General features: G+C 54.7%; 2 protein-coding genes across 6 annotated transcripts; both read left to right on the plus strand.

The window, feature by feature from the left end:
- The first annotated feature begins 435 nt into the window (after positions 1–435).
- DHRS13 (dehydrogenase/reductase 13) lies at positions 436–5,370 on the plus strand. The gene is made up of 5 exons (XM_006042167.4): positions 436–776; positions 867–985; positions 2,056–2,179; positions 2,365–2,676; positions 4,660–5,370. Exons 1-5 carry the CDS (start codon positions 650–652, stop codon positions 5,109–5,111), a joined length of 1,134 nt encoding a protein of 377 aa, XP_006042229.1. The 5' UTR covers positions 436–649; the 3' UTR covers positions 5,112–5,370.
- A 489-nt stretch (positions 5,371–5,859) lies between these two features.
- FLOT2 (flotillin 2) lies at positions 5,860–23,130 on the plus strand. Of its 5 annotated transcripts, none has more exons than XM_006042169.4 (11): positions 5,860–6,051; positions 12,114–12,195; positions 15,849–15,939; positions 19,051–19,174; positions 19,805–19,923; positions 20,046–20,159; positions 20,264–20,383; positions 20,477–20,691; positions 21,104–21,287; positions 21,592–21,741; positions 21,831–23,130. In XM_006042169.4, exons 1-11 carry the CDS (start codon positions 6,003–6,005, stop codon positions 21,867–21,869), a joined length of 1,287 nt encoding a protein of 428 aa, XP_006042231.1. In that variant the 5' UTR covers positions 5,860–6,002; the 3' UTR covers positions 21,870–23,130. The 5 variants fall into 5 exon arrangements, with proteins under 5 accessions (XP_006042231.1, XP_006042230.1, XP_025136768.1 ...); XM_006042168.4 differs by lacking the exon at positions 15,849–15,939 and adding an exon at positions 17,993–18,083; XM_025280983.3 differs by lacking the exon at positions 5,860–6,051 and adding an exon at positions 13,326–13,572.
- Positions 23,131–26,136: the final 3,006 nt, after the last annotated feature.

A 26,136-nucleotide genomic window follows, 5' to 3' on the forward strand; every position in this document is an offset into this window, starting at 1 on the left:
CATTGTCAGACACAGCAGCATTCAGGGGCCCACCCCTCTCCAGGTGGGAAGGATTGCTACATACTGACACCCAGAGAGCCCATCCGTCTGCTAAGCCCCTTCCTGCAAGTCTTCTGCAACAGAGCCCAGCACAGAGTACAGGTACACGCGAAGACGGTCATTCATGCACACACTGACAGAATACAGATGCATGCACACACCTGGAGGGGCTCGAAGCCCACAAACTCACACACCTACAAGGTGTTCACACGGGCGCGCTCACACAGGATCCAGAGTCACGCACACAACCTAAAGGACGATCACAGGATCCATGGGCACATCACATACCAAAAAGACTAGCACCTTCACTAGAGGTGCGTGTACATACCTAGAGGGCGCTCCCAGGCGCAAACGCACATAGGCACCTAGGTTTTCACACCAGCGCACACCCCGAGGACGCAGACGCACGCCTAGGGGGCGCTCCCAGGGCCCACGCACACACGCACGCACACACATCCCTGCCCTGTCTCCCGCCCGCCTCCGCCTCCGCCTTCGCCAAGCCGAAGAGCGCCAGGCGCCCTTCCAGGCCTGTGCGGGGAGAGCCCGCAGCCCCCCGGGCGGCGATCCAGGCGGCTCCCGGCCTGGGCGGGAGCCCGGAGGTGCGGCCGGCATGGAGGCGCTGCTGCTGGGCGTGGGGCTGCTGCTGGGCGCCTACGTGCTTGTCTACTACAACCTGGTGAAGGCCCCGCCGTGCCGCGGCCTCGCCAGCCTGCGGGGCCGCACGGCCGTGGTCACGGGTGAGTGCTGGCGGGCGGGCAGGGGGCGGGGAGCCGGGACGGTGGGGCGGGGGCCCGACGCCTCAGCTCGGCTCCGCCCACCCTCCTCAGGCGCTAACAGCGGCATCGGGAAGATGACGGCGCTGGAGCTGGCGCGCCGAGGAGCGCGCGTGGTGCTGGCCTGCCGGAGCCGGGAGCGCGGAGAAGCGGCTGCGTTCGACCTCCGCCAGGTGAGGGAGGGCGGGACTTTGGAGGGCGGGGCCTGGCGGGGGAGGGCGGGGCCTGGCGGGAGGGTGAACAGAGGACGGCGGCACAGAGGACACAGACAGAAAAGAGCCCGGTAGCTGGAGACATGGGGGCGGGGGTATCCAGTCCCTTAAAGGCCAATGCAGCCCGGTTCTCCAAATGGAGAAGAGGGTGCACAGGTGCTCTGGTCACACAGCGAAGGGACACCAGATCTGAAGGAAGTAATTGCTGTTCTAAGACATTTAAGAATCAGTGGAAGTTACTCTAATGAAAGTTGGAAAGAGAACAGCAGAGGGAACAGCATATGCAGAGGCCCTGAGGCAAGATAAATGGTCTGATCTGAGAAACTGATGTAAAGGTTTAATGAGGCCGGAGCACGGAGTATGGGGAGAAGAGGCAAAAGGAAGGGGCTGAACTCTCTGAGCCAGGGCCAGGTTCAAAGGGCCCTTATAGACCCTACTGAGGAGATCAGATTTCATAGAATGGACAGAGATCTGATGAAGTGTCCTCAGCAGGGACTGGACTGTCAGAATAACCTTTGGGAATGAACCCCTAAGTGGCTGTGTGGCACCTGGTTTGTAGTGGGTAACAGTGGGTTGGAGGAGACCAGTGAGTAGTCCGTTGTAGATTTTAGAGTAAACAATAATGGGCAGAGGGTATGATAATATTAATAATAGCAAGTACCAAAAAAAAAAAAAAAAAAAAGCAAGTGCCTACAGAGTGGTGACTACATGCCAGGCAGTGTTCTAAAGATTTTACATATATTAACTCATTTAATCCTCACAATAATTCTCATCAGTAATATTATTATTTCCATTTTACAGAGAACTAAGGCTCAGAAAGATTAAGTATCTTGCCCAAGGTATCACTCTAGTAATAAGCAAAGTCAAGATTTGCATCCAGCATCCACACACTTATCCACTACATTCTAATGCCTGGGGAAGATCTTAGTAGAAGGAGTTAGTAGAAGGAGCTGAACTCTCAGAATTTGGTGCCTGGGGAGAAGGAAGAAGAGAAGGGTGCGTATGACAGGCCACTTCTTGCCACTCCACAGGAGAGTGGGAACAATGAAGTCATCTTCATGGCCTTGGACTTGGCCAGTCTGGCCTCCGTGAGGGCCTTTGCCACTGCCTTCCTGAGCTCTGAGCCACGGCTGGACATCCTCATCCACAATGCCGGTGAGGGCAGCCGACCTGCGGAGGGGTGGGAGGGTGCCAGGGGCAGCTGACCCTTCCAGGCAGGCTTGGCCGAGGGACTGGTAAACATGTGGGAAGGATGCCCCCTACCACCATCTCACCTGGGGGACGCTGAGGCCTCCGAGAATCCCTCTGGAGCAGTTGCTCACACCTAGCCCCTACCCCAGGGATCAGTTCCTGTGGCCGGACCCGGGAGCCCTTTAACCTGCTGTTGCGTGTGAACCATATCGGCCCCTTCCTGCTGACACATCTGCTGCTGCCCCGGCTCAAGACGAGCGCCCCCAGCCGTGTGGTGGTGGTCTCCTCTGCCGCCCACCGCAGAGGCCACCTTGACTTCACGCGCCTGGACCACCCAGTGGTGGGCTGGCGGCAGGAGCTGCGGGCATATGCCGATAGTAAGCTGGCCAACGTGTTGTTCGCCAGGGAGCTTGCCACTCAGCTTGAGGGCACTGGCGTCACCTGCTATGCAGCCCACCCAGGTGAGGCTCTCTGGCTGCTCTGCTTCATTCTTATTCCCCCTCTCCCATCCTCGCCCCTTCCCCTGCTCCCCCAGCCTCTCACTGACCCACAGAATCTCAGAGCAGGAAGGAAGCCTGGTCCAGGGAGAGGCCCGTTTCTTGCTGATCTTGAAGCCAGGCTCTCCTTGTCTGAGCTTGTCTCACACCACAAGCTCAGATGCTGACGGCTGGGTAAGGCATGGCAATGAGGAAGGCCTAGGTTCTTACCCCAAGGAGCCATCTGCATGACTGAACTGATGATGTTAGCTAATAATTACTCATTCAGGAAGCATTTACTGAGTACCTACTATGTTCCAGGCATTAATCTAGACACAGGGAATGTAGCAGTGAGCAAAACAAAGACCTCATCCTTGTAGAGTTTACTTTCTACTTTATAGAAGGAGACAGCTAATAAATATATACAATGACAGGTGGTGTTTAAAGTGCTGCAGGGAAAGATAAGACAGGGAAAGGGGACTAAGAAATGACAGAGTTGGCAAAAGAAAAAGAAAAAAGAAATGACAGGGGATGCTATGTTTATCTATGGCAGTCAAGGAAGATGTAACTGAAAAGGTGACATTTGAGTAGAAGCTTGAAGGAAATGAATGACCTATGAGGCATTCTAGGGAGAAGAGTAAAAGAACAAAGTAAATACCAAGTGCAAAGGTCCTGAGGCAGAAGTGCCTGGTGTGTTTAAGCAAGAACAGAGAGCCTGCTGTGGCTGGAACAGAGTGAGGAAGGGAATGTGGCAAGAGATGAGGTTTAGAGATAGGCTGGATCATCCAGGGTCTAGGGGTCCACTGGAAGCATTCTTACAGTCTGAATGATTTTACTAATTAGTAAGACCCATCCCTGAGGTGTTGGAGAAGATTCTTGAGAGTCCCTTGGACTGCAAGGAGATCCAACCAGTCCATCCTAAAGGAAATCAGTCCTGAATGTACATTGGAAGGACTGATGTTGAAGCTGAAACTCCAATACTCTAGCCACCTGATGCGAAGAATTGACTCACTGGAAAAGACCCTGGTGCTGGGAAAGATTGAAGGCAGGAGGATAAGGGGACGACAGAGGATGAGATGGTTGGATGGCATCACTGACTCAATGGACATGAGTTTGAGTAAACTCCCAGAGTTGGTGATGGACAGGGAGGCCTGGCGTGCTGCAGTCCATGGGGTCGCAAAGAGTCAGACACGACTGAGTGACTGAACTGAACTGAAGACCCATCCCTGCCTTAGGGAACAAGTTGCTGGATAACAAGATCTGCCTGACCCATAATACTATACTAAATATTAGACAATCATTACCTAAGGCTCATTAAAATTATAATAGTGATAATAATAATTATAGCTAGCCATTATTAGACTCCATATCTCTAATATCCAAAGCAGTGGCTGGTCTATTGTAGGTGTTCATAAATGTTTGCTGGTTAAACAAAGGAACAGGAGGACTTTACTGGCAGTCCAATGGTTAGGACTCCACATGTTTCCAATGCAGGGGATGAGGGTTTGATTCCTGGTTTGGGGAACTAAGATCCCACATGCCACTGGGGGAGGCCAAAAGATAAACAAAACACAAAGGAACAGGAAAAAAACAGATGAGCTAGAAAAAAAGATGGAGAGAGACAGATTGTTCCAGGCTAGTTTCTTGCCTGAAGAATCCCATGGGAGAAGTCCATAGGGTCGAAAAGAGTCGAACATGACTGAAGTGACTGAGCGGTCAGGGACACAGCATGAGCAATATCTGGAAGATGAGGATGTGTAAGGAGCTTGGATGGACAAGAAGTGGCTTGCTGTTAGAAACGAGTGAGGTCAGCTTATCAGGTCCCTAAGTACTACCTGGTTAATACGACCTTGGCTTCCCTGGGACCGGACTCTTTTTCCCACTCCTTTGTGGCCCTGTGCTTGCCTCTTACCCTAGACCCTCAACCACTGTCGTCTTCCCTGCTGCTTCATTTCTTCCTGTCCACAGGGCCAGTGAACTCGGAGCTCTTCCTGCGCCACGTTCCTGGATGGCTCCGCCCACTTTTGCGCCCCCTGGCTTGGCTGGTGCTCCGGGCACCGCGAGGGGGTGCCCAGACACCCCTGTACTGCGCTCTGCAGGAAGGCATTGAGCCCCTCAGCGGGAGGTACTTCGCCAACTGCCACGTGGAGGAAGTGCCCCCAGCCGCCAGAGACGACCGAGCAGCTCACCGGCTGTGGGAGGCCAGCAGGAAGCTAGCAGGGCTTGGGCCTGGGGAGGATGCCGATTCTGATGAAGATTCCCAGACTGAGGACCCGGGGACTCCATCCTCTCCGAGCAGCCCCCACCCCAAGGAGCCCATGGTTTCCGAACTCTACCCCAGCCCCCAGAGTTCAACAGACAGATCTACGGTCACTCGCCGAATTCCGGTTAAAGCTGAACTTGAGCCTCAGGCTTGCTAACCGCCCCCTCCCCGCGCCCCCCCCCCGCCCCCCCCCCCCACACACAGACCGGGAAGCTTTCCAGGGCACCTGGTGGGCCTTTAAAACCTTAGCTGTGTGCCGGGCCATGCACTGGGCAAGGACAGAGTTGCCATTTTTGCCTCCATGGTTACTTTCTGGGGTTTTCAAGGTATGTCCTGGACAGCTCGTTTCCTAGTGGAAGGAAATAAAGGGTGATTACTTCTCCCTGAGAGGAACGGTAACCCCAGATTGAGAGGTAGGACGTAGTGTATCTGCTGCAGCTTCTCAGGAATTTGAATTTCGTATTTCCAGGCCCTACCCTCAGGCATACAGATCAGCCCCGGAATAGGGCCTGGGAATTTGTAATCGGATGCACTGCCAACACTGAGGATTATTCAGCTGGGCCCTTTTCGACCCTGTAGCTAAGTAGTTTCATTATCCCCTTTTTGCATTAGCAGCCAGGTGAGGGACTCGGCCAGATAAGGGACTCGCCCAAGGTCTCCCAGCTAGTAAGCGCAGGGGCTGAAATTGGAACCCCCAACGGGCTGGCTCCAGGGCCGACCGCTCTAAGGTGGGAGTTGGGAGGTGGAAGGTGAGAAAGGGCAGGACGGTGGTTATTCAGGCACCCAGTGGGAGTCGAAGGTACGCGATGTCTACCCCGTGCAATAAAGCGTGTTGACTCTACGGGTAGCGCGCCGACCGCCTAGCAGGCCGCGCCGGCCCCGCCCTCCGCCGCCACACTTCCGGCGGCGCTGCGGCCGCGGAGGGGTGCTGGCGGGCGGCCGCTGGGGGTGGCCCGACAGGCAGGGCGAGGCCGGCTGTGCGGGCGGGCCGGAGGCTGCTGTCCAGGTCTCCGCGACCTCCGGGGGGCCCCTCCGTCCCGCAGGCGCCATGGGCAATTGTCACACGGTGGGGCCCAACGAGGCGCTGGTGGTTTCAGGTGAGGGGGCCCCGAAGGAGGTGGATCTGGAACAGCCGGCGCCGGGAGGGTGTTTGGGGCGGGGGCTGTGCCTGGGAGGGCAGGAGAGGGGCCAGGCCGAGGAAGGGCTCTGAGGGTTGGGCACTGAGGGTTGGGCAGGGGCGGGGGCAATGCCGGGGGTGGGGCCTGAGCTTACGGTAGCTCCAGAGACCCCTTCCAGGAGGGACCCCCACTCTCCGTGCTCCGCGCCCTAGGGCACCGGCCAGGCGCTCCCCCAACCTCCGTGCTCTGCGTGTTTGCCCGTGTTTATTCCCTCCTTTCCTTTCTCCTTCTCCTCCTTTGGGCAGGGTCTCCCCTGTGGCCTAGAGGATCCCGAGCCGAAGCCTTGGGGTTCCGGGAACACAGTCTGGCTGGATGCCAGCGCCCGGAACGAGGGGTGGGTGGGTCGCAGGTGCCTGTCTGGGGAGGGGCGGTGGACCTGGATCCTTGGGTTCTGGGCACAGATCCGTTAATTCCGAGCAGGCTGAGGCTTGCCGGGCTTTACTGGCACTGCCCGCCCGGGAGACGCGGGTGCGGCCTCTACAGGTTGAGAAACCTGGCTCTGGGCTGTGTTGCTCTGGTTGCAAAATGCTGCAGACTCCAGAATTTCTGTTGCGCTTAGGCGGGATGGGGGCTCCGCAATGTTGGGGTAGGGAAAGAGATCGTGCCATAAGGCTGCTATTTAAATTGTGTATTTGGGTGTCTTGGGAAGTGGCAGAAGCCTTTCAAGCCACCAGTTTGTGCAGCCAATGGCGCGGGTGCTGGGGAGAAGCCCTTGTTTTCCCGACAGCGTGAAGGCCTGTAGCTGCAGGAAACGCTCATATCCTACTTGCCACTGTCAGTATGGATTCTCCACCTGTGCACAGAGTTCTTAGGGCCAGCTGCAGAACTGAGCAGAAGAGGGTGGGCCGGACCAGGGCTTGTTGCCACCCACTTTGAGACCTGGGATGAATCCATTGGGAACTTTCATGGACTTTGTTTCAGTTTGAATCTTAAAGTCAGTCTCTGCCCTGGGACAGGAAATTGTCAGTCTCTCTGACTAGGACCCTACTGTGGGGAAATTAAGATCCTTCACTTCCCTGGGACTTCCCTGGCAGTCCAGTGGTTTGGACTCTTTGGTTTCACTGCTGGGGCCTGGGGCTTGATCCCTGGTCGGGAAACTAAGATCCCGCAAGCCCTGTGGCACAGCCAAAAAAAAAAAATCTTTCACTTCCCTGAAAACCAGAGAAGATAGCCTTGGGGTCACCAGGGAGACCCCCAGAGAGCACTGACCAAACTTGCGCCTCTCTCAGACTTGGGCCAGTCTCCCAGCCTCTACTCCTAAAAGTTTTTAGAAACCTGAATCTACATCACACTTGTTTTTTTCTTGTGGGATTTCTCTCTAGAAGCCCAGACTCTGGGCCAAGGAGAAAGAGCTCCAGTTTTGTCTTTGTGGCGATCCTGAAACTGAGGGGCAAAAAGAACCCCTAAGACGGGCTGCTCTGTGCCTCCCAAGTTGCCAGGGTACTCTAGCCAGAGGCCAAGGCAGTGCTAACTTCGAAGCCATTTTAGGGGTGTGGAGAGGAGGCCACACTGAGAATTAAGAGAGCTGAAGTCAAGGGAGGGTGGAAGAGGAGAGAGAGATGATGCCCAGCAGAGTAGTACCTTGGGATGTGAGATGATCAAACTGCACCGTGGCTCTCGCTGGCGTGTGGACTTCCAGTCCTGTTCCCTACACCCCATTAATTGGACCTGCATCTAAGTCCAGGTGGCTTCCATGGTGGCTCAGCTGGTTAAGAATCTTCCTGCTGTGTGGGAGACCTGGGTTCGATCCCTGGGTTGGAAAGATCCCCTGGAGAAGGGAATGGCTACTCACTCCAGGATTCTGACCTGGAGAACTCCATGGACTATATAGTCCATGGGATCGCAAAGATGACTGAGCGACTTTCACTTTCCCTTCTAAGTCCAGGGCCATCTCACGCAGCCCACTTTCAGAAGGAGGATATTGATATGTATCATGATCATCTTTTCCACTTGAAAAGTCTGGAGGTTTTTCTTGTCTATCCTGCCTCCTTCATTCTGTAATGCACAATTTTTTTTCTCTGTTTCTACTTTGGGGGAATCCAAACACCATATACCTTTCTCTTATCTCTACAGTAGGTCAGAAATTCTTAACCTGGAGTTTGTGGATAGAATTTAGAGGTCTTTGTATTTGATAAGAGGAAAGTAGTACATTTTTATTTACACTTACTTTAACTGAAAGTTTAGACTTCCCTGGTGGCTCAGACGGTAAAGCGTCTGCCTGCAACGTGGGAGACCCGGGTTCAATCTCTGGGTCGGGAAGATCCCCTGGAGGAGGAAATGGCAACCCACTCCAGTGTTCTTGCCTGGAGAATCCCATGGATGGAGGAGCCTGGTAGGCTATAGTCCATGGGGTCGCAAAGAGTTGGACATGACTGAGCGACTTCACTTTCACTTTAACTGAAAGTTAGTGCTTCCTACGATTATTAATGTCGGCAACAATCCATGATAGAATTAGCAGATATTTTCCTACCATACTGCCTTTGTTGCAGGTATGGTAAAAATCATTTATGCTCATTGCTACTTTGAAATTAAGCCAGTTATTAATCTACCACAAGATCTTATTATTTAATAACATTATACATGTTACTATGTATCACATAGCACATATATATAACTTTAAATATTTGTTTCTTATGTATCTTATTTTATGCATTTATGAATATTCAGGCTTTGCCAGACTACTAAGGGGGGATTTTGGCTCAAAAAATCCCCCTTGTGGGACTTCCCTCGTGGTCCAGTGGCTAAGACTCAGTGTTTCCAACGCAGAGGGCCCAGGTTCAATCCCTGGTCAGAGAACTAGGTCCCACATGCTGCAACTAAGAGTTCACAGTTCACATGCTGCAACGAAAGATCCTGCATGCTGAAACTAAGACCTGGTGCAGCCAAATAAATTGATAAAATGTTTAAAAAAAAAAAAAAATCCCCCTTGTATGAGAGTTCCCTGATGGTCCAGTAGTTAGGATTCAGCACATTCACTGCCCAGTTCAGTCCTGGTTGGGAAACTGAAATCCCATAAGCCCTGCAGCGTGACCAAAAAAAAAAAAAAAAATCTGCCTTGTAGAGTAGAGTTGTAGGTCTTCTTGACTAGTAGGAATGAAAGAGTGAAGAGGGGCAGGAAGAAAGGGAGTGTTCCTGAGGGGGCAGACGGGCGCTTGTGTTGGGGGAGGGCTACGAGTGAGGCGGAATTTATGACAGGATATTTTGTGACTCTTCAGCTTGGTTGAGGACAGAGCAAAGGAAAGTACGTTGGGTTAGAAGAAGTGAGATAAAATTAGGAGGATTGTCTCCAAGTCTAGAGACAGTAAGAACTGGGGAGGTCAAAGAAGGGTCACCTAAGAGTCCTCTCTTGGGAGTGGTCCCCAGGGTGACCAGGAAGCTGGGAGGAAGATCCCTTCCAGGGGAGGAGGCTGCTGGGGGTGGGGCAGCCAGGCAGCCCCAGCTTCCTGTTGCTACCCCTGGGAACCTGGCCATGTTACCCTTGGCCGAGGCCCAGCCTGAGCTGTGGCAGCCTGCCCCAAGGTCAAAGAATAAGTTAAAGGTAAAAAAAAAAAAAAATGGCCACCCCTCCAATATTCTTGCCTGGAGAATTCCATGGACAGGGGAGCCTGACAGTCCACGGGGTCACACAGAGTCAGAAACAACTGAGTGACTAATGCTTCACTTTTCACTTCAAAGCGTAGATTCCCACCCTTGGCTCCCTCGCCTCCATCCCACCCTGCCACCACTACACTACACCACTACACGTCTCCTCTCCCTGCACCCTGAGAAGTGCCCTGGGTTGGTTGGAGAAAGCTGTGCCACTGTGCCCCAGCTCCCACCAGGCCAGAAGAAGTGGAACAAGCTGTGGTTTTTGATCCTTTTCCAGTTTCACTGGATCCTGAGATGGTTTTAGTTTCAAGTTGACTGCTGGTCCTCAGAGGCTCCTCTTACCCCATCCCCAGGACACAGCAGCCTGCAGTGGCTTACCTTGAGCAGCAGTCCTGTGAACAGGTGTTTCCAGAGACCTGCAACCTGTTCCTGACCCTGTTCACACTGCAGGGATGCTCCCGGCTCCCTGGACCTCAGGCTCAGCTGCTTGTACACCATGCACAGGGCAGACCCAGGAGACAGGGTGGGCTGCCCGGTGGGCAGTATCATTTGCCAGCTGTCTATCTTGGCAGTCCCACACTTGTGGGATCTTTGTTCCTTTGTTGTTCAGTCACTAAATTGTGTCCGACTCCTTCCAACCCCGTGGACTGCAGCACGCCAGGCTTCCCTGCCCTTAACTATTGGAAATTCATATCCATCGAGTCGGTGATGCCAGCCAACCATCTCATCTTCTGTCGCCCCCCTTGTCCTCCTGCCCTCATTCCCAGCATCAGGGTCTTTTCCAGTGAGTCGGCTGTTCGCGTCAGGTGGTCCCTCCAGCTATCTAAAACTTCTCTCCAGTTCATGATTCTATTGCCTGACCACCAACCCAAACCCTGGCTCTAGGCCTACACTGTCTAATATGATAGCCGTGAGCCACAGGTTAATTTAAGTTAATTAAAATTCATTTTCTCGGTTATACCAGCCAGATTTCCAGTGCTCAGTAGCACATGTCCCGAGTGGCTGCTTTGTTGCACAGCACAGCTGGGGAACATTTCAATCCCAGAAGAACGTTCTCTTGGATAAGACTACTCTAGAAGTTATCCCCCGACGTTAGCCACTGTGTGTGGCCTGGGTCACTGCAAGAGGCTGCTTCTCCCCAGCCTCCCTGACCCAGGTATCTTTCTCCTTGGGCAAAGTGGGGTTTCTAAAATACAAATACAAGTGTGGCTTCTTAGCTTAAATGACTTCCCCATCACTCAGGTACATACACACAACACCCCTGCTTGGCCCAATCCCTACAATACTCTGCAGTCTGCCCGCTGCCCGGCTTTGTCCTCTGAGGACAGTGTCTCATGAGGGCTCAGAGACACTAACCCAGCTACACAAAACTACCCCTGACCTTTGACCTTGGGAGGCACCCACTCTAGCCTTTCCTGAAAACCCAAGTTTATGAATGCGGAAACAATGACGCCCACTGGCTTTTTCCTCCCTGTTACATGTTACATTTCCTTTGAATCATCTGTTTCTGCCAGGGAACAGCCCTTCTTCCTTTTACTAAGTTTTCATGAACTTGTTGATTAATTTCGGCATCAGCAGGAGGGTTCACAACAAGAATTTCAAGAACTGATTTTTCTCATTTCTGTATAGAGATTGTGCAGAGCTCCTCCAGGAAGTGAATCTGGGTGGTGGCCAGATTCAAACGGGCTATTTAGTTGATACATAGTTTCCAGGAGTCATTTCCTTTTTAGGCCTTTTCCCTTTCACTTTTCCATTTGGTACCATGAGTTGGCTTCTGTTTTGAGGTCTTGCCATCTTCCCCATCCACTCCCATTCACTCTGAACCCCTGGGAACCAGCCTCACTGAGAGGTCTGCTGAGCATGCCACCCCCACCCCCATCCCGCCCCTTGGTTCGTAGACTCCCTTGTATTAGCCTTCCACCTGCATCCCCTCTGGGACTGATCCCATCCTGGTAACAGGCCAGTTGCATGGTACAACCATCAGCTCAGGAAAAGGTCACTCCTCCGAGTCCCACCGCTTTTCAGAAAGGAGCTGTACCTTCATCTCTCTTTCCCTAGCACAGAAAAGTACTTGTTTGCTGAACGGATGGTTGAATCAAAGATGGATATGTCCCTGTTCACTCTTGCCCACTGACTTTGTTCTCTGAAAGCACATACATTCTGAACCACTCATTGGCTCCCCTCATTTCTATGCAAATTGCCTGTCTACCAAACTAGATCCCAAGACCTTAAGGGCCTGTCTCCCATTTATCTGTAACCTCCACACCTGGTGCCCAGTGGTGGGCGTTGTCACGTGTCAGAACAGGCGAAGGCCCAGCGTTGCTGATGGAGGCGTTGGAGGGTAGACATACCCAAGGACTAACTGACCAGCCATGGTTTGCTTTGCTCTCCAGGGGGCTGTTGTGGTTCCGACTATAAACAGTATGTGTTTGGCGGCTGGGCCTGGGCTTGGTGGTGTATCTCCGACACTCAGAGGTAAGGGCCTGGGGGCTGGCAATCGGGCATCCTGGTGGGCAGGGGAGAAGAGGGTCTCCATCCTTAACCCCCTTCATGCCACTTGAGCTAGAGCATCTACCACTTGCTGCATTCCACTCTAGTTGGGGGGACCTCCTAAGAGGCAGGTGGAGTGGGTTACATGGGGAGGCAGGAGGGCTGTCTGTGAGCAGCTCTTCCTTGGTGGCTGTGCTTTTTTTCCAGTGAAAGCATCACTTCTGCCCCAGGCAATTCAGGCAGAACCCTAACGCCCTGATTCTAGCTCAGAATTATTCACGAACCCTTAATAACACACCTGTTTGGAGTGGTCCTAGGAAGGAGGAAAGGCTTGAAGAGACCCCTGCCCTGTGCAGATCCTGGGACAATGCAGGCAGGGGCTAAATGGCAGAGGATGGTTATAGTCTGAAGGGGCACTGTGTATTAAAGCAAGGGATACGGATCTAAGGAATTGGCACCGGGGCTGGGCAAGATGGGTCTGGACCTCCTCCATCAGTCTGGAGAGACTCAGAAGGGGAAAGGAGATTTCAGCTCAGGCTCTACCTGCTGGCTTTCCCAGAGCCCGGGGCAAGGCTAGACTTGGGCCCAGGCCTCTTCTGTCCCCCTCACTGCCCACCCAGGAAGAGATGAGGCTGGCCGGCCACCTCTCCACCAGCAACCCCTTCCTGATTATGGGAGATCAGGGGAGGGGCCCAGATTCTTCCAGGCCAGGAACCAGGCGACACAGGCAGCAGAGCTATGAAAGCGCAGGCCCATTGGCAGGGGTGGCGGTCCTGTGAAGGGGAAGCAGTGGAGATTCCAGTGGAAATCCCCCTGTATCCCAGGTGGCAGAGAGACGCCCCATGGCGGCAGGGAGTCTGAGGGTGTTGGCTGAAGTCAGGGGCATGGGAAGCATGTCACAACGATTTAACTTCACTTATCTCTCCTAACCCCCTCCACTGCCCATCTCTCCCCGCTCTTAGCCCTGCCTCAGTTGAGGGATCTTGGGAAACTCTTCTGGCCCAAGGTCAAAAGTGTTCAGAAAGCAATTAGTAGTGGTCACAAGATCCTCTCAGGATCCTAAGATTCCTGAGGGGGCCAGCTGGCCTGACAGGAGCCATGGGTTCCCTCTCCAGAGACACTGTCACCTCCCACCCCACACCCGCCACACAGTCCTGGGACAGCAGAGTGTCTCGTCCAAACTCCTCGACGTACAGCCGGGCCTAGAGAGTATCCGCTTGCCCCGAGACCTGTCCTGCCAGGCATCCACTGACACCCCAGAGGCCCTTTCTGCACACCGTGGTTGGTCCCCTCCCGCTTCCTGCTCCCGGGAGCAGAGCCCCAAGACAGCAGGGCCCAGCTTCTCTGACGGCAGGTTTGAAGGTGAGGGGTGGGGGCCTTATGCCTCATCCTCGGGGCGGCTCTCCCACACCCTGGCTCAGCATCTCCTTCTGGGCCCACAGGCAGGGCCCACTCTTAGGTTCCTGGGGCAGCCCCTTCCCTGTCCCCTGGTCTGCTGCAGGGGCGTCTCCCCCAGCGGGGACCCTTGTTTCCCCGAGACCGGCAGGTGCTTCCTAGGTCAGAGTGGAGGTCTAGGTTTCTAATCCAGCCTTCCATTTGAGGTCCTTTCCACAGCCATCCTCCATGTCACCTGCCTTCAGTGTCAGCTGTTCTTCTCCAGACTCAGTGAGGTCTCTCCTGCTGTCCTTTGCTGCCATGCCCTGTCCTGTCCTGAGGCCCCGATGGGGGCAGCTGTCTCTCCCTGACCTGAGCGGTTCCTCCACTTCTGGCATCTGAGCTGCAGCCTCCCTCCTCCCCACTTCCTCCCCCTCCCCCCTCCTTTTCTCTCCCCCCTCTTTCCAGTCTCCCTCCCCTCCCCCTTCCTCCTCCTCCCCACCCTCCCCCTTTCCTATCTCCTTCCCTCTCTCCTCCCCTCCCTCCCTCTCTTTCCTGTCTCCCTCCCTTCTCTCCATCCCCTCCTTCCTCTTCCCCCCCACCCTCCCATCTTTCCTGTCTCCCTCCCTCCTCCCTCTCCCCCTCCCCCACCCTCCCTCTTTCCTGTCTCCCTCCCTCCTCCCCATCCTCTCCTCCCTCTCCCCCCTCCCCTTCCCCTCCTCCCCCCACCCTTTCTCCCTCTTTCCTGTCTCCCTCCCTCCTCCCCACTTCCTCCCCCTCCCCCCTCCCCCTCCTCCCCCTCCTTTTCTCTCCCCCCTCTTTCCAGTCTACCTCCCCTCCCCCTTCCTCCTCCTCCCCACCCTCCCCCTTTCCTGTCTCCTTCCCTCTCTCCTCCCCTCCCTCCCCCTCTTTCCTGTCTCCCTCCCTCCTCCCCATCCCCTCCTCCTTCTACCCCCTCCCCTCCTCCTCCTCCCCCCACCCTCCCCCTTTCCTGTCTCCTTCCCTCTCTCCTCCCCTCCCTCCCCCTCTTTCCTGTCTCCCTCCCTCCTCTCCATCCCCTCCTCCCTCTTCCCCCCCACCTCCCCCTCTTTCCTGTCTCCCTCCCTCCTCCCCCTCCCCACCTTCCCTCCCCTCCTCCCCCTCCCCCTTTCCTGTCTCCCTCCCTCCCTCTGTCCTCCCCTCCCCCATCCTCCCCCTCTTTCCTGTCTCCCTCTCCTTCCCCAAAGAGAGCTTGATGGGTGCCTGTCTGAGCTGGGTCTGCTGTCCTCTCAGCCTGAGGGTGCTGTTAGGGAGGGGCTGGAAGGCAGTCAACCTGTGTACATGCGCATGGCTGGAGAGTGGGGGGACCCACGTTGCCTCCTGCTCCCCGTCCCCCCACTACACTTGCTTCTGCTCCTTCACCTCAGCCTCTGCCCTCCCTCCCTCTGGTTTAAGGAAACCTTCTGCGCTGTCCACAGGCTGGCCTCTGCCTGGTCCAGCACCCAGCACACACGGGCACACACCCTGCCCCAGGGAGGCCCAGGTAGCTTCCACGCACCTTTTCTTTGCCATGACTCTGCCCGTGCCCAACTCTGGAAGTGAGTGACTCCCAGTTGTCCCTGTGAATATTGGCAGGGGTGCACACACTTCTCCCCTTCCCAGCCTTCCTTGACACATCCCACCACCGCAAATCAGAAAATCCAAAAATTGCTTTAGACTCTTCTGGCCCTAAATTGCCTTCTTAGGGATAAGTAGTACAGGCCTTGAGGGTTTGTGCCCTGAGCAGGATTCGGTATTTGCTGTGGCTCATGAACCCTCCAGAGTGGCCTCCCCCACCCCCACCCCAGTTTCTGGAAACACAGGCTTGCCTCCATCTGGAGCATGGAGCTCAGGCTGCCAGCCAGACTGTGCCAGGAATCTCCTGGGAAAGTGAGGCGGTGGGTAGCTCTGGTGCCCTGCGCACAGGCAACCTCCCAACCTCAGGTCATGGGCCCAGGGCATCAGCAGGCTTTACCTCCAGCCCAGCAGCTTCTTGCTGGAAAGGTGTGGGGGCTGGAGAAGAGACCCAGAGGCCTCAGGCCAGCGCAGGGGTGTCTCTGGTCCCCTAAGGCCCAGCCGAGCTGGCAGTGGGAGATGGGAGCTGAAGTTTTGAGAGCGACCCCACCCCCACCCCCCAGGCCTCAGGCATCCGGTGCTTGTCTGGTAACCACTGTGTGTGTTTGCTGTGTCCCCTCCTTCCCTTCCTGTCCCTACCTCTCCCTCCCTCCCCCCCGGCTGCTCCTCAGACTGTCTCTGGAGGTTATGACCATCCTGTGTCGCTGTGAGAATATTGAGACGTCGGAGGGGGTCCCGCTATTCGTAACAGGGGTTGCACAGGTAATAACCCGCCTGCTTCCTCCTCTGTGTCTAACCTCCTCTCTTCCCACCCTGTGGGGGCCTGGCAGACTCCAGATGGACTCCCTTTTCCTGAGAGCGCACCTCCCTGCCCTCTGCTCCCACCACCACTGCTCTGGGTGGCCGCGTGGAGCCTCTAGGGTCCCCCACTCCCTTGTCCCAGCTCATGGGGGGCTGCGAGTGGGGAGAGAGAGTGAGGGCTTCTGGGAGCTCTGCCCAAGTCTGTCAGGGGGTGTCTTTGGACGCCAAGCCTACATTGAGAGTAAGCTGAGGCGGGAGAAGACACAGGCCCTTTTGTGACAGAGGTGGGCTATCCAGGTCGGGAGGGGTCTATCCTAAAGACTCCTGCAGGAGTCCTAGTCCTCAGGCATCACAGAGCTCTGTGTCCTGCGCCTTCTCCAGGCCAACACCCTCCTCCCTGCTGCACCAGAAGAACCGGTCCCCTGGGGAGTTATGTTCATCTCACCCCTTGACTGCTTCCAACCTCCTTGACAGGCCTGAGCAAAAAGAGCCAAGGCCATTCCCTGCCCCTGATTCTCTTTCGAGAGGCCTTTGAGCAGCTCTCTTTGTCACCAGACTTCAGCTTCCCCATCTGCGAAAGGGGGAGAATCAAGCCCTCTCTGAGCCTTGTAGGAATATTAGAAAGGCAAGTAAAGCAATGTGAAGGTGCTCGCTTTGGGATTTTCAGAAAAGAAGTGCTCGAGGAACGCCATCTGTATCACAGACTTGATCTCACCTGGGAAAGCAAGCGACCTGCTGTCTCCCTCCTCACCGCCAAACAGCCCTAGAGATGAAACCCTTTCCTGAGCCAGGGCATTTAGCAGCGCAGGTTCCCATCCTCATTGGTCCATTTGCCAGCTCCCCGCTGAGCGTCTTGTCAGCTCCAGGCACAGCGGAGGCAGCGAGGCAGCGATGGACACGAGAAAGCCCCTGCCCCTCAGAGCCTGCATGCTGGCGGGTCCCCAGGCCAGAAGAGACCTACATGTCACCTTACTCATCCTCCACCCTCCCATGAAATTGTCCTTCAGCTTCTCAGGCAAAACCCAGCACCCCCACACCCTGCCTCACCCAACCTCGTATCCTTAATGGGGAAGAAGACTGTCCCTATCACACCCACCACTCATCACTATGGAAGGGCAGACTTCAGGGCAGAGAAGAAGCCCAGAGCCCCTTTGTGTGGGATATGTAGGGGCCAGGCCTCCCTCGACACCCCACCTAGCAGCCTCGTCTCCCTCCAAGCCCACACTCCACTTGAAATAGCTAATACCCAGGTCCCTTTTCAACTGGGTGATGTGAACCCTTGAAGACTCAGGGCATCTGGGCAGAACCTTCCTTGGCCCCGAAGCTCTAGCATGCCCCAGCCTTTTCCTACACTGGCCGCATCTGGCCCCAACCCCAGAGAGCAGGCTTCCACCCTTGGCCTGGTGCCAGGTAGAGGGACCTGGCAGGGCTCCCCTGGTGGGGTGGGGCAAACACAGGATCACCTCCATCTTGACCCAGCAGTGGGCATACTCCCAGCATGCTAGGTACGAGGCAGCTTTCTCAGCAGCCTCCAGGGCACTCTGGGGTGCTGAGCATGCCCAGGGAACAGGCAAAGGCCTCTGGGGGATGGTCAGATGGTACCCACAAATATAGCCTGGAGGACCAGCACTTACGTGCTGTTCCAGGACACACATGGCCACGCCAAGACTCTTGCCCACACTACCCCCAGCCCCCCGGCCCAGACCACCCCTGACAGCTCCTACTTCCTCTCCCGCTCTTCCAGCCAGGCTGATGTGAGCAGAGGACACATGTGCACATGGGAGGCACACGGCACTCCTTTCACTGAGCCATCTGCACCCTGGCCCTGCCTTCCCACCCCTCTCCTCCTCACACACTTCCAGCTCCGACTCCTTGGAGAGCCCACCCTCTCTGTCTCCTGCAGCAGGACCCCCCTGGCCCGTCCCAGCCGGCACAGTGAGATGTCAAAGTCTTTCCCCACACCCCAGGCCCTGGGCCCCCAGACCCATGGCCCCTGTTTTGCATTTCTTGGCAGGATTTCCCTAGAGATTATGACGTTGCAGCCCCGCTGTGAGGACGTAGAGACGGCCGAGGGGGTAGCTTTAACTGTGACGGGTGTCGCCCAGGTATAGTAACTCAGCAGCCCCGCGCATGTCCGTTGAGCTGCCTCGTTCCCACGCTGGGGTTTGGGGTGGGAACGAGGAGAGGCCGGCAGCCAGGGGCAGTCTCTCCAGCGGCCCCGCCCACGCCCGCCCCCCTTCCCAGAGAGGGTCGTCGCCACTGGAACTTGCACTCAGCCTCTCGGCCACCCAGCAGGACTAACAAGACACCCCTTCTCTCCCCAGAGGGCCAGCGGAGGACAGAAGCAGTGCCGGGGCTCCTGTGTCACTAACCCCTCCCCGTTCTTTGCAGGCGTCAGAAATGCCAAGCCCCAGAACCCAGGCCTCCCCTGACCCCTGGGTAGGGGGCTGCAGGGTGGGGACCAGAGGGCGAGGCCACATGAGGCCAGGGAGCTCTGGGCTCTGGAGTCAGAGCTGCGTTATATTCCCAGCCCGGTGACTGGGCGAGGGGCTTCCTGCTCTCCAGAGGTCCTCACAGGGCAGGTTCAGCCATCTCAAAGGCCCCTGGTGCAGGAGTGGTTGACTTGGTGCCTTGGGAAAGAAAGAAGAGGATGCCTTCCCCTGGTGATGGACCACAGACCTGTCTCCTGCTCTCTCCTGGCTCTCTTTCCTAGTCTGTCTGTCTGCACCCCTATTGCTCATTCTCCTTTTTGCAGAGACCTGCAGGCTGAGGGGCCTAGAGTGGACTGGAGGGGTTGGTGGTGGGGAGGAACCCAGAATGTCCAGAAGAGAGGCCCTGGCAGAGCCTGGGGCTGCCAGTGAAAGTGAAATTTCTCAATATGAGTTCTTTGTGTTTTCTCCCTGCTGGAGGCCTCAGCAGACCCCACCCCCTCCCACCACCACCCCCTTCCCCCTGAGGCCTCCAGGTCCTAAAAAGGAGGGGAGGGGTACCAACTGCCACCATCCTCCTGGGTCTGGGGCCTCCGTCTGCCTGCCTCCAGCCTGGCTCAGACTTCTCTGTGACTACCGGCAGGTGAAGATCATGACCGAGAAGGAGCTCCTGGCTGTGGCCTGTGAGCAGTTCCTGGGCAAGAGCGTGCAAGACATCAAGAACGTCGTCCTGCAGACACTGGAGGGACACCTGCGCTCCATCCTCGGTGAGGCCCTGCCTGGCCCAGGGACCCCTCTTCCTCTGCCACCTGCGAGGAGCCACACAGCATTCCTGAGCCAAGGCCAGGGAGGGGACAGGGGGCCTTGGACAGGCGGGCCTGTCAGTCCCACTGAGAGGCTTCTAGCAGAAAAGCTGACAGGTTTTCCATCATGTATTTCCTTTCAAAACATCAGGAGACTCGAGTGAAGAAGAGAGCATAGAGATGGGGCTGAGTGACTGACTGTCAGTTAGGTCAGGCACTTAGTGCTGCTTGGGGCACTTTTCCTCATCCTGCCCAGACCCTGCAGGAGGAGACTCAGTGTTAGAAGAAACCCACCAGGGACTTCCCCGGGTGGTCCAGTGGCCAAGACTGCGCTCCCGAGGCAGGGAGCCCAGATTCGATCCCTGGTCAGGGAACTAGATCCCACATGCCATGAACTTAAGAGTTCACATGCTGCCGCTAAGATCCCACATGCTACAGGGAAGACCCAGCACAGCCAGATAGAAAGAAACCTAGAAAGACCCAGCACAGACCACGCGACCCCTGTCTACACTCAGACCTCTCCCTGGCTGGCTCCTCCCTTTCCCAAGCTGGCTGGGCCTCTGGGGAGCCAGCACACGATCCTTCTGCCCCCAGGGACCCTGACAGTGGAGCAGATTTATCAGGACCGGGACCAGTTTGCCAAGCTGGTGCGGGAGGTGGCAGCCCCTGATGTCGGCCGCATGGGCATCGAGATTCTCAGCTTCACCATCAAGGTGCAGTGTGGCGGGAAGGCTGTGGCCCCCGTGTCCTTTCATGCGTGGTGTGGGAGCTTGGCAGGAGGGGCCCCTTTATGCCTCTGACTATTCCCAGGGACGACTTCCCCTTCCCTCCCCAGGACGTGTATGACAAAGTGGACTATCTGAGCTCCCTGGGCAAGACACAGACTGCTGTGGTCCAGAGAGATGCCGACATCGGAGTAGCCGAGGCCGAACGGGACGCAGGCATCCGGGTATGTGGGCTTGCCTTCCCAGCCTCGAGGATGAGGGAGCGCAGAGGCGGTGGAAACCCCGGTTACTCAGGGGGACCCTCAGCACCTGTCCCTCCTGCTCCCAGGAAGCCGAGTGCAAGAAGGAGATGTTGGACGTGAAGTTCATGGCTGACACCAAGATCGCTGACTCCAAGCGAGCCTTCGAGCTGCAGAAGTCGGCCTTCAGCGAGGAGGTCAACATCAAGGTGAGAAGCTGCTGGGCGTCCCGGGGTTGGGGCTCAAAGCCCAGGATTGTGGCGGCCAGCCGCTGACATGCTGACCACCCTCCCCCGCCACAGACGGCTGAGGCCCAGCTGGCTTATGAGCTGCAAGGGGCGCGTGAGCAGCAGAAGATCCGTCAGGAAGAGATTGAGATCGAGGTCGTGCAGCGCAAGAAGCAGATTGCCGTGGAGGCGCAGGAGATTCTGCGCACCGACAAGGAACTCATCGCCACCGTGCGCTGCCCCGCCGAGGCCGAGGCCCACCGCATACAGCAGATCGCAGAGGGCGAGAAGTAGGTGCCGCTGGGGGCCCCCGCTTTAGTCTGGCTCCTCTGCCACCTGGGCACCCCCCCCACTCCTGGCCAAGCTTGGAGGCCCCCACGCCTGCTTCCTCACTGGGAAGTAGGGTTAACCCGCCTGCCCCATGGGATTGCTGTTAGGAAGACTGAATTAGGTGCTAGAGGTTTAAGGGCCTGATGTGGTGCTTGGCACAGAGGGCACCCAGGTAGGTCCCCTCTCCAATCTGGCCTCTTGGAGCCAGTGCCCTCTTCCAGGCCAGAGCCAGAAGGCCAGGGCACTGCCCTCATGGGTCCCTCACCCCTGACACCTGCCAAAGTTGGGGGCTCGAGGGTTCGCTGGCCCCCAGGCAAGGCTTAAGGGACCCCTGGCACTTCCCACTGACCCTGCCCGCCCAAACTCCCCCAGGGTGAAGCAGGTCCTCCTGGCTCAGGCAGAAGCAGAGAAGATCCGCAAAATCGGGGAGGCAGAGGCGGCAGTCATTGAGGCAAGGGGCAAGGCAGAGGCTGAGCGGATGAAACTCAAGGCCGAGGCCTACCAGAAATATGGAGACGCAGCCAAGATGGCCTTGGTGTTGGACGCCCTGCCCCGGGTAAGGCTCCCACCCAAGGCTGGGACTGGCTGGGCAAGTGCCGGACTTCTCTGGGCCTTGTCAGTGACACAGCAGCAGGATGGCTGGGAGGGTCAAATGGGGAAGTACTCAGCGGTATGGGGAAGAACTCTGCAACAGGCCTAGGCTCATCCCTAACCCAGGGGACCATCTGACCTTTATTGCAAATAAGGGCCACCCAGGCTGCGTTGGGATGGGGTGAGGTGGAAATGAGGGAGAGATGCTGGATGGGGCAGGTAGATGGAGTCCGAGTGGCAACCAGCTCTCCTCTCACCCTGCCTCCTAGATTGCTGCCAAAATTGCCGCCCCACTGACCAAAGTCGATGAGATTGTGGTCCTCAGTGGGGACAACAGCAAGGTGACATCAGAAGTGAACCGACTGCTGGCCGAGCTGCCCGCCTCTGTGCATGCCCTGACGGGCGTGGACTTGTCTAAGGTGGGTGTCTCGCTGTCTGCGGTGGGTTGCCCAGGCAGAGTGGTGGGGGCCCTGAAGCCAAGGCCTCATGGCATCTCCCATCCTTGCAGATACCGCTGATCAAGAAGGCCACCGGTGCACAGGTGTGAGGTCTCATCGGCCCACACCCTTCAGCAGCTACCGCCCCCACCTTCAGCACCCGTTTTAATACCACAGGGACAACGGGAACGTCACTGACTCTGGTGCCTTATTCTGTAGGGACCAGAAGTGCTGCGTGTTCAGGCCTCTGGCTGTCTTCCTTTCTCCTCTGTCTCTGTCTGTCTCCCCCTCTTCTCCTCCATCCCACAGCCTCACTTTCACTGCCACGACTGTCTGGTTTGTCTCTTGCACCCTTATCTCCTGTACGTCTCTTCCTTTGTCTGTCTTTTTCTCTCCCTCTCTCCTCTCACCCTCTACACACATCATGTAGTTTAAATTGAAGATGTTTATTACAATCACTGTCTTGTCTGTCTGTGGGGGTGGCCCTGCTGCTCCCAAGAATCCTGGTGCCTTGAAGTTTTCTGTGCTTCTGTCCATCGCCGCCCCCCCCCCCCCCCCACCCTATGGCCCCAGCCAGAGCTTCAGCATGGGTGCAGGGATTCTGGGGATGACGGCCACCCTGTCCTCTCCTGGCCTGGTCTTCCCAGCCCAAAACCTGCCCCCAGGAAGTCCCCAGCCTCACCCACTCCAGCCCTTCTGGGCCCAAGTAGCTGTGGCTGCAGGCCCAGGGCCATCGCCCTCTGCCAACCCCTGCCCAGCCCCAGGCCTGCTCTCGTACCTCACCTCTCTCTCCTGCGCCCACGGGCACAGAGGCGAGGCCTCCTGTGTAGAGCAGCTCCCTCTGTTTACTACTGCCTTAGGAGGCCCCTGCTCGTGCTCAGGGAATCCCCTTCCCTGGAGTGGGGCTTGGTCCCAACTCTGCTAAGCCTTTCTGGGATCAGGATCCAGCCCTTCTGGGGAATAGAAAATGTACAGACCCCCTTCCTACCAGGGCTGTGCTGCCCTGAGTATCAGGCCGGGCCCTTCCAGTGGTCAGAGCTGTGCCAGCCCTGTACAGAATCGAGTGCCGTAGGCTGGCCGGAATCCTTCCCTGCTCGTGCCGGCTTGCTTCCTGGCCAGAAATGATCAGGCTCCAGCTGTGGGGAAGCAGCCCGGTCCTCTGTCTCCTTGCTTCAGAGGAGGCAGAAGAGCCCAGGGCCCCAGCATCCCTGCAGGGACGCTGCGGGTATCCTGTGGTCCTGGTCCCCCACCCCTCGCCCTGCCCCAGCCTGTGTTCCTGCATGTGGATGCTGCATGTCCGGTCTGGGGCTTGGATGCTGCACTGCCCCACTGCCTGTCCCTTCTGGTAAAATAAAGATCTGGTTATGCCCACGCCCTGTACTGTGTCTTTTGTGAGGAGAGAGACTGAACCCGCCCACACATCCCTTCAGCCTAAAGGCTACACATTGCCTGTTCTTCCCCACCCTCGACACTGGGGGGCAGCAGCACCCTGGCCTTGCCCTCAGCTTCCTGGAACAGGGCAGCCATTGCCCAGGTGCTGAAGCCAGATCTGAGCCTTGGGAGACCCGGCTCCACTGCAGACACAAGATGTAAGGGGCTGCCAGGTTCACTGCCCCTCTTGCTCATTTTGAGCCCCACTCGGTGCAACCAAAAAAAAAAAAAAAAAAAAGGGAGTATTGCAATGATACCAATTCTCTAAAATTGGTCTATAAATTCAGTATAATCCCAATCAAAATCCCAAGAAATTTTTCATCGACAGAGTAATTCTGAAGTTATGGGGAAATGCCAAAGGAATAAGAATAATCAAGACAAGCTTGAAAAAGAGTGAAGTGAGAGGATTCAAACTTAGATGGCAAGACATTAAAAAAAAGTGAAAATGTTAGTTGCTCAGTGGTGTCCAACTGTTTGTGACCCCACAGACTGTAGCCGCCAGACTCCTCTGTGGGATTGTCCATGGCAACTGGAGTGGGCTGCCATTTCCTTTTTTAGTAATTAAGACTGTGTGATACTGGCACAAAGTACACCAATGATTACATTGAGAAGAACAGAAAATCCAGTAATAGACCCACACTTATTTTATGACTAAAATGACAATGCAGAGCTGTGGGGAAAGGACTGTCTTTTTGATAAAAGATCCTGGAGATCTGGGGGAGAAATGATTCTTGACCTTAAACCTCACCTTGTACACAAAATCAGTTCCAGATGGATTGTAGATCTAAATGTGAAAAGTAAAATGGTAAAACATATAGAAAATAACAGAATATTGTCATGACCTTAGGATAATCAAAAAAATTTTAAAACAATGCAGAAATCAATAAATATAATAAAAGAAGGAGCTCCCCAATGGGAATTGGCACTCTTCATTGCAGTGGCCTGGGTTCAATCCCTAGTCAGGGAACTAAGATCCTACAAGTCATAGGGTGCAGCCAAAAATAAAAACAAGAATATCTGTTTATTAAAAGATATACTAATCTCCAAGGAATTATGCATAGCAAAAAAAAAAATATGTACTACATGTGAAAGTAGAAGTGTTAGTTATTAAGTTGTGTCTGACTCTTGGTGACCCCATAGACTGTAACCTGCCAAGTTCCTCTGTCCAGAGAATTATCTAGGCAAGAATACTGGAGTGGGCAGCCATTCCCTTCTCCAGGGATTCTTCCTGACCCAGGGATCAAACCTGGGGTCTCCTCCGTTGCAGGCAGATTCTTTACTGTCTGAGCCACCAGGGAACTCCATATGTACTACATACATGATTCCAACTATTAATATAAAGCCTTTATTTTTAATTGTGGTAAAGTACACATAACAAAATTTATCATCTTCACCAATTTTAAGCTTTCATTTCAGTGGCATTAAGCATATTTACATTATTATGTAACCGTCACTGCCATCCATCTTCCAGAACATTTTGCATTTTGTAAAACTGAACCTCTATCCCTGTTCAGCATTAACTCCCCATCCCTCTCTGTCCCCCGCCCCTGGCAAACACCAACCTACTTTCTGTTTCTATGGATTTGACTACAGAGCTCACAGAAGTGAGATCTTGGAACAGTTGCCCTTTCGTGACTGGCTTCTTTTACTTAGCATAATATTCTCAAGGCTGAACAACATCCCATTGTATGTATACACCACATTTTGCTTATGCATTCATCTGTCGATAAGCACTTGGATTGTTTCCATGTTTTAGCTATTGTTTGGGGTTTTGTTTTTTTTCCCTGACCAGGGATTGAACTCTTGGCCTCTGCAGTAAAAGCGCTGAGTCTTAACCACCGGACAGCCAAGGAATTTTCTGTAATTTTTTGAGGCAGTGTACTCTTTTCCACAGAAGTTGCTTCTTTTTACATACCCATCACCTACCAACAGTGTAAAAGTGTTCAAATTTCTACCCATTCTCACCAACATTTGTTCTTTTCTTTCTTCTTTTTTTTTTTTTTTTTTGTTTTTTGGTAGTAGCCATCCTAATGTGTGTAAGGTATATATAGCATTTTTGAAATGAAAAAATTTTAGAAATGGATTAGTGGCTGCCAGTGGTAGGGACAGGGGTTGGTGTGATTATAAACATTAGGAATCCTTGTACTAGAAGTGTTCAGTAACTTTATCGTAGTGGCTACACGTACACACGGTAAAATTGTGTACAACTTAATACACGCATGTAAGTGAGCACAAGCAAAACAGGAAATCTGAATAAAATGGGTAAACTCTATCAAGGTCAACATCCTGTGATACTTGGCTGTGGTTATGATATTATTCTGCAGTTTTGTGAGACATCGCCAGCGGAGAAGCTGGGTAAAGTGTGAAAGGGATCTCTCTATTATTTCTTACAACTGCATATGAATCTACACTTGTCTCATAAAAATTTCAGTTTATAAACACACATGCACACACACATACGCACACACAAGGACCCATTGAGAGCATGAGAAGGCAAACCTTAGAATAAGGGGGAAAGATATTTATAACACATATACCTGGGTGGAAAACTAGCACCCAGAATATATTTTGCATACAAAGAAAGAAAAAGACAACCCCTCAGAAAAAAGAGAAATGATGGCTCAAGCACTATACAGAATGGCCGATAGGCAAACACGTGTGGCAAAGATAGAGGCAACAATATTTTCCATTCTACACTTCCTCTTACAGTGTAACTTTAATAGTCCTTCCAATCAGAGGTGGAGCCTCTGCTCCCTTCCCTGGAAACTGAGTGGCCTTTTGTGACTATTTAGGTCAATAGAATAAGGCAGAAGTGACCCTATGGGACTTCCAAGACTAGCTCATAAAAGACAATATCTCTTCCACTTTATTTGATGGAATATTCTATCTTTAAGCCTTCAGCCACTCTGTAAGCAGTCTGTGCTGTGAGGAAGCTCCAGCAGGCAG

The sequence above is a fragment of the Bubalus bubalis genome, chromosome 3 (assembly GCF_019923935.1).
Source record: "Bubalus bubalis isolate 160015118507 breed Murrah chromosome 3, NDDB_SH_1, whole genome shotgun sequence".
Taxonomy (NCBI): domain Eukaryota; kingdom Metazoa; phylum Chordata; class Mammalia; order Artiodactyla; family Bovidae; genus Bubalus; species Bubalus bubalis.

Bases quoted from the DNA above. Each gene is read 5' to 3' on its own strand.
- FLOT2 (XM_006042169.4), top strand. From the start codon at position 6,003: ATGGGCAATTGTCACACGGTGGGGCCCAACGAGGCGCTGGTGGTTTCA. The intron at 19,175-19,804 runs GTGAGGCCCTGC...TTCTGCCCCCAG, and splicing joins ACACCTGCGCTCCATCCTCG to GGACCCTGACAGTGGAGCAG. The intron at 21,288-21,591 runs GTAAGGCTCCCA...CCTGCCTCCTAG, and splicing joins TGTTGGACGCCCTGCCCCGG to ATTGCTGCCAAAATTGCCGC.
- DHRS13 (XM_006042167.4), top strand. From the start codon at position 650: ATGGAGGCGCTGCTGCTGGGCGTGGGGCTGCTGCTGGGCGCCTACGTG. The intron at 777-866 runs GTGAGTGCTGGC...CACCCTCCTCAG, and splicing joins CCGCACGGCCGTGGTCACGG to GCGCTAACAGCGGCATCGGG. The intron at 2,180-2,364 runs GTGAGGGCAGCC...CCCCTACCCCAG, and splicing joins CATCCTCATCCACAATGCCG to GGATCAGTTCCTGTGGCCGG.